Here is a 10,758-nt window from a genome sequence, read left to right as displayed (position 1 = left end):
ACATCTGCAACGCGTTTCGTGGGTCTGTCGCCCGCTTCCTCAGGCAAAGTACAACAAGGAGCAGCTGAATAAGTGTCAGGACGAGTATAGTGTCTCTCATTTCAGGCGTCCTTTAACCTCTAGCCGATCGCATCACATCAGTGCGCGTGGCTGCGGCGGCAGCCCTAGGACCGCCTAACGCCGATCGGCGTAAAGTCCTGGGGCTCTGATTTGCAGGAGATCGTGCGCAGGCTGCACACGCATCTCCTGCTTGCTGAGTGGTGATCGCCGCTCAGGAGACTGTTAGATGGCAAAACCGCCGTCTAATTACCCATACAGAGCTGCGATCTACAGCAGCGCTGTACTGGGGACATCTGTGTGACACGGCTGTCCCCACCATCGGCTCAGAGGTGATGCGCTGCCATAGACTGAAGCCTATGACAGGCGATCACAGTGATAGGCTGGTGGGGAGAGGTAGGGAGGGAGGGTGGGAATAATTACAGTAAAATACACATTTTTATTAAAAATATATAAATTAATAAATATTAGTAAAAAAACAAACAAACATCTGAGGGGCGATCAGACCCCACCAACAGAAAGCTCTGTTGGTGGGGAGAAAGGGGGGGGGGGATCACTTGTGTGCTGTGTTGTGCGGCCCTGCAGCTTGGCCTTAAAGCTGCAGTGGCCTATTTTACAAAAAAAAGGCCTGGTCTTTAGGGGGGTCCTCAAGTGGTTAAGGGTGCTTCAGGTACTTAGCTCAAACACCTAAAAAAATAGTCTATGTACACAGCCACTATGTTCCCAGCCCTGAAAAGTATCAACCAGCCAACAAGGACTATTACATTTTGGAAGAGAAGAGGGTGCAAGGCATCCTTGACACTGACACGGTGACACTGACACGGTGACACTGACACGGTGACACTGACACCGAAGCGAAAAAATAATTATTATAATGAATTGTATGTGTAGTACGGATAGTTACTAAAACATTAGTAGCAAAGAAAATAGTCTCATTTTTTTTATTTTCAGTTATATGGTGTAGTTGTTTTTTTTTTAATAACATTGCATCATTTTCTAATATTTGCAGTTTACACACTACACTCAGCATTCTAAATGATTTCACAGAGCAGGCTAATGAACTTTTGAACTTTCCTCTGCAAGGAAAAACAAAATACAGAGACAGACACTTGAGATAATAAGCTTCAGAAGACAGAGCTCTCTGCCACTGTGAAAGTTGGGGAGTTCAGTGAAGCTCTTTTGCATAGATAACAACTGGAGAGTTTCTTAACTCTTTCTGTACTGGAAATAATATTAGACTCCTATCTCTGCTGCTAATGTTTTATTTCTTAGCTGTACTACACATATACATTATTATATCATTAGTTTATTTTCACTTCAAATTCTCTTTAAAGGAAACCAGAGGCCCCAGATAGCGGCAGATCCAGGAAGCAGAGGACGGCGGCACGGGAGCGATCCGTGCGTATGGGGCTGGAGGAAGCCCCAGGTATGTATATAATCTTTTTTTCTGGGGCCTCTGGTTCCCTTTAAGGCATATAAACATGTTAACAGATTCACAGCTGAAGGTTTTTCAAAGAGTTTTATTAAATCTACCCCCCTTACCTAGTGTGTCCCCCACTACCCATTAGATTGTAAGCTCGCAAGGGCAGGGTCATCCTCCTAATGTTTACTGTCTTTGTAACAATATTTGTGCTGCTTGGAACTCTGCTGTATATTTGTTAGTTGTATCTATGTTCCCCTTGTCGTCTTATTGTGCTTTGTAAAGCGCTGCGGAATATGTTGGCGCTATATAAATAAAAAATAATAATAATAATAATAATCTACAGGCCTTGCTGGAGTAAGGCCTGGACATAACAGTCTGCTATTATTACAGCTACAGATACATGAAGCAAGCTCTGAGTAGCCACAGAAAATATCGACCAGCAATAAATCTGCCTGCAATAAACACTAATCTCTTCTAATGAAGACTCACTGTGACATGAGAATGACAAGCAGCAAGGCGTCTGCCCTGCGTGGCACAAGTACTGAATGCCGGGGCTCAAAGTAAATGTTTTCTCTATGCTGCTCCCTATAAGGCATAGAAAAGGGGGACACCCAATGCAGGCTACAAAGATGTGTGGTTTCTGATACAGCCAGTACAGCTGGGTCACCTAAAAGTCCACCTAGGAAAGTCATTAGAGCCAGGTAGGTGTCAGGTGCAGGGCTGTGGAGTCGGTACAAAAATCATCCGACTCCTCTGGTTATGAAACTTCCAACTCCAGGTACCCAAACTTTCTCCAACTCCAACTCCTTAGTCTAATACTTACCAGGGCTGTGGAGTAGGAACACAAATCCAGGGCTGTGGAGTCGGATTTGTTACAATTTGTGGTACCTGGAGTTGGAGTCCGTGTTTACATAAACCAAGGAGAACTCTGACCCCTCAGTTTATGAAACCACAGACTACGACTCCAGGGGCCATATGCAATTCACTTTTTCACCTGAGTTTTCTCCTAGGGGATGTTTTTAAACTTGTCCATAAAATGCCTTTTAAGCCATCAGCAAGCAAGAAAATACTTAAAATATTTTTGATAGTACTTTTTCAACTACTTTTTGGTACTTTTTTTTTGTTGAAAAGTGCTGGAAAATGATTTTAAATCGAAAATGAAAAATTATCTCCCAGGAGACAACTTAGGTGAAAAAGTGAACTGCATACGGCCCCAGGTATCCAAAAGTCAGTGGCGTAGCTAAGGAGCTGTGGGCCCCGATGCAAGTTTTACATGGGGCCCCCCAAGCACTCTATACATAACAATTGATATGGCGCACCAAAACCTGCCAATGGCTACTACAGTGTCAGAGGTGCAAGCAGGAGATGGGGAACAGTTTGTTTGTGATTACCACCATTCAAAATATCTATAGAAGTGATTATTATGAGCACAGGACCAAAAGAGAGCTAATACTGCAGTTGAGGGAGGGCCCTAGGGGGCCCCTCTGGCCCAAGGGCCCCCGATGCGGTCGCAACCTCTGCAACCCCTATTGCTACGCCCCTGCCAAAAGTTGCTCCAACTCTTCGACTCCGACTCCACAGCCCTGGTCTGGCAGGTCCCATGGCCTCTCCTTTGAGCTCCAGCCACCACCTTATCAGGCCAAAAAGGTCAGGTAGGAAGCATGCAGGTTCAAGGTCCTTATTCCTATTATGGCATCTCTCCATACCTGTCTGATTTGACAGAAGGTTGCATTTCATGATAATATGGAAGCATATTGTTTACTTGGACCATGTAGCCATAGCCAATGGTACCTATTCTGGGCTTATAAACGGAGCAAGCAGAAGTGAAGTAACTGCATCATGCTGTCGTTCAGGAACTTGACACAACTGGCTGTACAGCAATGACAATATTGCAAGGTTCATTTTGATTGGCTGACAAGGAAGAAGCATTCTGCGCATGGCATCGCTCTTCTGCGCTGTTTTACTGAACGTGATCCTGGCCATTTTTTTAGTACATCATAAAGTGAACTGAGACTTATAAGACACAAGATTCTTGGCCTAGTTTGGCAGCCTGCGCAATGCAACCAGTGTGTCACTGTTGCAATATCAGAGGTGGGTGGGGGAATGTCCTAGGAAACCCAGTCAGAGTATGAAGCTCTCCATGCTTATTTTTTGCTCAATAAAGACTTTTATTTGCTTTAATTGATCAGACTTGATAGGACGATGCGCTTGTAGGTAACTATGAAGGGCTTTGTGCAGTGGCAGCCCTGCTTATCTTGCTACTGCCTACTGAGCACACCCTAGCGGCTGCAGCTCAAGCGCTTTTAGTCCACCAGGAGAAAAGCGCAATATAAATGTTACTTCTTTTGTCTTGTCTTGTCATTAGGGATGGCCAATGGAATTACGTTAATTCAGAGCTGATATAAGATTAGGCACATTTTAAATGCAGCATGAAAGTGGACCAATCACATCCTAGCATGGTGGAATTTAATGGGTCCATTTTAAAGAGACTCTGTAACAAAATGTTCAGCCTTATTTCTTCTATCCTATAAGTTCCTATACCTGTTCTAATGTGGTCTGTATTACTGCAGCCTTTCCTAGTTGCACAGTAGCTGTATTATCTCTGTTATATAATCTAACCTTCTTTCCTCTGATGGCTTTGTCAGGCTCAGGCACTCAGGCAGGAATCTGCTGCTCTGCTGTGATAGGATAGAAGCTATACACACCCTCTCCACGCCCCTTCCAGGCTCTGTGTGAGTCACAGACTGAGCTCCTCTCAGCCTATCACAAGCTGGTTAGCAGCCATGTCTTTTGTTTGTAAACACTGCCTAAAACTGGCAATTACAAGCCAGGATCACAGCAAGGAGTGGCAGAAACGGCACAGAGGGGCCCAGCAGAACATAATGAATAGAATGGTATGCTTTTTATTGTAAGCATTTCAGAGTACAGATTCTCTTTAAAGCAGCAAAAAAACCATACATACAGCATTTTCATAATCCTACGGCAACTCCAAATAATTTGCATCTCATTGACCGTTGCTGTATATTATTATCTTCACCCAAACTGCTCTAGAGAGAGAGAGAGATAGACTGACAAGCTCCCAAATGCATAAAAAACAATTCAAACATATGTTATGCCTCATCAAAGAATGAGACATAACAGACAATGGTTTGACTACAAGAAATCGGAAACTGTCCAAGTTACTGCAAGATTGAACATCTGTACAACTGGCTGCTCAACTTCCCACAGATCAGATGTAATACGAGAAGTGTCTGTAATATAAAGCTAAGTGGAAATGCACAGCTGGTCTTAGTTAATCTTAAGTGATTGTATTACCTCTAGTGACTGATTACGGGCTTTATTGCGAGAAGCATTGTATTGTTTTTTTTTTGGTGAGGTAAAAGCGAGCTTGAAAATGGGTCATGCCTCAAGGATTACTAAACACGACGTTCAATATACCCTGGATTACATTGTGTTGTTTAATATAACCTAGATTGGAATGAACATCCGTCTTCTCACGGAAAAGGTCAGGAGCTTATAACAAGCCAGCAAGATTCTCTCTACCGGAATCAGACCTAAACCAGGCGCTGGTTAGTTGGTTGAAGAGGATTACTACACTTTTGTGACCTGCCAAGTAATCCTTGATTTATGGCTTTTCAGACTGAGGAGTTTAATTCACCAAGACTGTAATTTTGAGTAGACCATCTCCTCTCAAATTCTAAATCCTTGACGGTTTTCCTAAACCTTTCGAGAACGGGATCCATCTGAAAATGGCGCCTGCGAATAATGGCGCACGGTGTTGCCGCTATTCCGTTTGTCGCTTATCGCTATTAAACGTTAAAGCCTTATCGTTATTTAGTGTTAACACACAGAACCTTCTCTATCCCTATCCCTAACCCCTAAACCCCCCCTGGTGGTGCCTAACCCTAAGACCCCCTGGTAGTGCCTAACCCCAAGACCCCCCCCCCCTGGTGGTGTCTAACCCTAAGATCCCCCCTGGTGGTGCCTAACCCTAAGCACCCCCCTGGTGGTGCCTAACCCTAACACCCCCCTGGAGGTGCCTAACCCTAAGATCCCCCTGGTGGTGCTTAACCCTAAGCACCCCCCTGGTGGTGCCTAACCCTAACACCCCCCTGGAGGTGCCTAACCCTAAGACCTCCCTGGTGATGCCTAACCCGAAATCTCCCCTGGTGGTGCCTAACCCTAAGCTTGACAGTGTTACATTAAATCCATTCACCATTTTGCAGTGAAATAACTTCTGCAGTTTGGCTTATGTAGGTTAGCTATTGATAAATAACGTTACTGTGCGAAATAACGTCTGGCATGTGAATGGCGCTATTTAAAAATAACGTTACTGTGTGCCATTTTTCTTCTTTTTTCCCTGTGCGCCATTACTAACAATACCAGTACTAACGATAAATAGTGATATGTGTATATTTTTAATGCAGCGCCATTTTTATGTATAGGCGCTGTGCGCCATTATTCACTGATCCGTCGAGAACGTGCTTAACCACTTTACCCCCGCGCGTACGTATTTCTCCGCCCCTTTTTCCATCCTTTAAAAACCAGGGACGGAGAAACACGTACTTTCCGCGTTCCCGACGCTGTCCGCGCTCCCGCTCGTAAACACGCCGCCCGCCGCTAGTAAAACCGCCGCCGCCCGCTCGCCCGGAGATCAATGAACGGGAAAATCCATTCCCGTTCGTTGATCTAAGCCCCACAATGACCCGCTGCTCTCCTATGGGCAGCGCGATCATTGTGAGAAGAAACTCACGTGTCCAGCCTCCTTATTCTTCCTCCAAGCTTCCGGAAGGAGGCTTGGAGGTCGCAATAAAGCAAAAAGTTACTGTGGCCATCTTGTGGCCAAATAGTAAACTACACCCTACACATTTTTCACATACAAATAAATGACTTTTACACAAAAAATTAACTCATTACCTCCCACACTCCCCATTTTTTTTTTTTTTGTAATTAAAAAAAAATTCAAAAATTTACAATTAAAAAAAATACATAATTAGTTACCTTAGGGACTGAACTTTTTAAATATTTAAGTCAAGAGGGTATAACACTGTTACTTTATAAACTATGGGCTTGTAATTAGGGATGGACGCAAAACTGAAAAAAATGCACCTTTATTTCCAAATGAAATATTGGCGCCAAACATTGTGATAGGGACATAATTTAAACGGTTTTATAACCGGGACAAAAGGGCACATAAATTTCATGGGTTTTAATTACAGTAGCATGCATTATTTAAAAACTATAATGGCCGAAAACTGAAAAATAATTTTTTTTTCCCCCACATTTTTCCTATTTTCCCATTAAAACACATTTAGAAAAAAATAATTCTTGGCATAATGTCCCACCTAAAGAAAGCCTAATTGGTGGCGGAAAAAACAAGATATAGTTCATTTCATTGCGATAAGTAATGATAAAGTTATAGACGAATGAATGGAAGGAGCGCTGAAAGGTGAAAATTGCTCTGGTGGTCAGGGGGTAAAACCCCTCAGTGGTGAAGTGGTTAAATTCAAAAATAATTCCCGAAAGAAAAAAGTTCCATGTTGGTATCTCCTTCAAAGCCACTTTACACAAACAGCCGTTGATTTATGTTATCTCCAGATGATGGCAAAAGGCTTACTAAAGAGGTGGCACAAAATGTGTAAAAATTCAGAAGACATGATCTTCTCATATAGCATTCTTTGTGAACTAAACCCCCCAAGGGTCAACATGGTCAACATGAAACGGGGGCAGGCAACCAGCGTGCCGGTCTACACGGGCTTGCAGGAACTCTAGGGTCTGCGGGGCAAACACTGCACTCCAGTTTTGGTGGTAATACAACATGAAGGTGAGTTAGACCCCTCTGGAGCTAATTAAAGTAGTTTTATAAAATATTGTTGAATTTTTTTTCTATTTCACCCTCCACCTACACAATCCTTACCCATCTGGAACAGCCATGAATTATTCAAAGGGGCAATGAATCCCTCACACATCTCTACAGTAATTACCTCTTTGACAAGTAAATATGGATATTCATATTGCAGATTTACAAGATATTCCAAGGCTGGAAGGGAAGAGGGTGGGGGGAATCTTTATCGCAGATGCAAGGCCAGGGAGGTCCACACGCATCTGTTCATTGAATCAGTTTATCTCTGTTACGAGACTGTAACCTTACTGAATTTTTGTGTTCTTCCCGCATAGTGTCTCGTATCGTCTCCTCCATCCCATGTTTCGGGATTATATACACACAGGCGAGAAGCTGCATTTAAGGAGGGAAGCCAATTAGTACGATAATAATGTTTATTTTTTTTTATTTTATTTTTTTCCGCAGGCCGCTGGCACAGGAATATCTTATTACCGCGTAAGATAAAAGGCTTCTCTTTATTTTTCTGTGCAGAGGACCCTTTATCCAGCATGTTATCTCTTCCTTCTGTTTTGACTGGGTTAGGGTTTTGTTGGGGAAAAAAGAGAAGACCAACATGAGTTTGCGGAAGACCAACAGTGACATCCAGTGGTCTACTTCTGTCAGTGCTGTCGTCAACAATATTCTTAAGCCGATGCCACCAATTATTATGGACCATAAATAAACTTACTGCTGAAGACAGATTACCATCTGATAATGAAACACATCCTATTTCACCGTACCAGCCTTTTAAGCGAGAATACAATTAGTAGGCAAAGACTGGTGCCATTGCCATCTTTTGGCAGGTTGGCAATTTGGCCTGAAAGACTAAATACCCCGTTATTTGTTTTAGGTATGGGAATGTATTATTTCTGATCAATCAATAGCTATGGGGCGTCCCCATTTGCACTTGTCCTCTGTCCAACTTGATATATCTACTGCAACCAAGAAAGCTCAAGCATCTCCAAGAATCCTTTGAGAGCCTGGTATGAAGCCACCTAGATGCAGGTTAGTCTGTAAGACAACTCTCCTCGGTTGAGACTGACTGCAGCAACCATGGCTTTTGGAGGATTCATGAGAACTTGACCACACCATAAACTTTTGAAGACTTGACTGATCTTGGCCAAGTCTAGAGGCTTCATGAGCCCTTAAACATCTTCTCTTGCCCCATCAGCATTCATCTCCTGTCCTCCTAGAGGGTTAAATCAATAGAGGTCTCTTTAACCTCACATCCGTACATTTCTTTACACACAGCTCACCGCCTGGACAAATCTATACAGACCATTTTAACGGCTCGTTTTCTTCCAGCGGTGTAAAAAGCCCATTTCATCAATAGATTAAGAAGACAAGCTGTCCAATACTTTCATGCGTAGAATTGCTGACAGTGCCAGATAGATTGGAAATAAACAAACATGCAGGGCTTAAAATCATGGGCAGGCATTTAATAACAGGGCATTCCTGACTCAATGAACATCAATGGCTCCAGCCATCCCATCTACGTACTACGATACCCAAAATACCTACGCAGCTATAGGTAGGGATAACCCATCAGCAGGCTATAGACAACCATGGACCTGCTTCCAATTCTAAACATCTTCAGCAGATGAGACATAAACAGAATTACAGAGTCCAGAAAGTCAATGAGCCACAACTACTGTATGTTGTATTCTGAGAAACCAAAGCCAGCAACTTCACATCCACAGCTGTGAAGACCCCCAGAACACCACACCTAGATGCCTGAGCATTGCCCACCCAGCTCTCCCCATCACTTACAGATCACAGCTGCTGTTCCCAAGCGGCACACAGAGCAGAGCAGGTAGAGGAAGACCCCAAACGCGGCTGTCCCCCAATCCATGGCTGTAGGTGAGGCTGGTGGGCAGAGGCTGGCAGAGGAGTCTCTGTATGAGGATTATTATCCCGGATCTTCTGTGTCTTGCGCTGCTCACACAATCCCGGGCTCTCAGCAGCCTCCAGATAGTCCAGGCTGGGCTGCAGACATCCCCCTCCTCCTCTCCCTCCACACAACCATCCACAGTATCAGCAGCAGCAGCTGGAGAGACGCGACTCCCAGCGCAGGAGGAACGTTCAGCACTGAGATGGTGGACAGCTCCTTATAGTCAGCGCAGCCCTCCCCCTCCCACTGCAGCTACACCCACTGTGTGCTCTGCCTGCCGCTGCTCACACTGTGCACAGTGCTGTACACTGATGTGTGAGGAGGGGGGCAGCCTGTATGCACAGTGCTGGACACGGATGTGTGAGGAGGGGGGCAGCCTGTATATACAGTGCTGTACACTGATGTGTGAGGAGGGGGAGCAGCCTGTATACACAGTGCTGTACACTGATGTGTGAGGAGGGGGGCAGCCTGTATGCACAGTGCTGTACACTGATGTGTGAGGAGGGGGGCAGCCTGTATACACAGTGCTGTACACTGATGTGTGAGGAGGGGAGCAGCCTGTATACACAGTGCTGTACACTGATGTGTGAGGAGGGGGGCAGCCTGTATGCACAGTGCTGTACACTGATGTGTGAGGAGGGGGGCAGCCTGTATGCACAGTGCTGTACACTGATGTGTGAGGAGGGGGGCAGCCTGTATGCACAGTGCTGTACACTGATGTGTGAGGAGGGGAGCAGCCTGTATACACAGTGCTGTACACTGATGTGTGAGGAGGGGAGCAGCCTGTATACACAGTGCTGTACACTGATGTGTGAGGAGGGGCAGCCTGTATACACAGTGCTGTACACTGATGTGTGAGGAGGGGGGCAGCCTATATACACAGTGCTGTACACTGATGTGTGAGGAGGGGGGCAGCCTGTATACACAGTGCTGTACACTGATGTGTGAGGAGGGGAGCAGCCTGTATACACAGTGCTGTACACTGATGTGTGAGGAGGGGATCAGTCTGTATACACAGTGCTGTACGCTGATGTGTGAGGAGGGGGGCAGCCTGTATACACAGTGCTGTACACTGATGTGTGAGGAGGGGAGCAGTCTATATACACAGTGCTGTACACTGATGTGTGAGGAGGGGGGCAGCCTGTATACACAGTGCTGTACACTGATGTGTGAGGAGGGGGAGCAGCCTGTATACACAGTGCTGTACACTGATGTGTGAGGAGGGGAGCAGCCTGTATACACAGTGCTGTACACTGATGTGTAAGGAGGGGAGCAGCCTGTATGCACAGTGCTGTACACTGATGTGTGAGGAGGGGGGCAGCCTGTATGCACAGTGCTGTACACTGATGTGTGAGGAGGGGGGCAGCCTGTATACACAGTGCTGTACACTGATGTGTGAGGAGGGGAGCAGCCTGTATACACAGTGCTGTACACTGATGTGTGAGGAGGGGGGCAGCCTGTATGCACAAGCTGTACACTGATGTGTGAGGAGGGGGGCAGCCTGTA

General features: G+C 45.3%; 1 protein-coding gene across 1 annotated transcript in view; it reads right to left on the bottom strand.

Annotated features, from left to right (window-relative positions):
- Window positions 1-9,356, bottom strand: part of LOC137526181 (contactin-associated protein-like 5) — a 508,827-nt gene extending 499,471 nt beyond the window's left edge. The window contains exon 1 of the mRNA XM_068247401.1: window positions 9,132-9,356. Coding sequence (XP_068103502.1) covers window positions 9,132-9,213 — 82 coding nt within the window. The 5' untranslated portion in view covers window positions 9,214-9,356. The remainder of the gene's footprint in view (window positions 1-9,131) is intronic.
- Between the last annotated feature and the right edge of the window lie 1,402 nt (window positions 9,357-10,758).

This window comes from Hyperolius riggenbachi, chromosome 7 (genome assembly GCF_040937935.1).
Source record: "Hyperolius riggenbachi isolate aHypRig1 chromosome 7, aHypRig1.pri, whole genome shotgun sequence".
NCBI classification, from domain to species: domain Eukaryota; kingdom Metazoa; phylum Chordata; class Amphibia; order Anura; family Hyperoliidae; genus Hyperolius; species Hyperolius riggenbachi.
The sequence above is the reverse complement of the archived record's forward strand: the minus strand, read 5'-3'. Positions and strand labels throughout refer to the sequence as shown.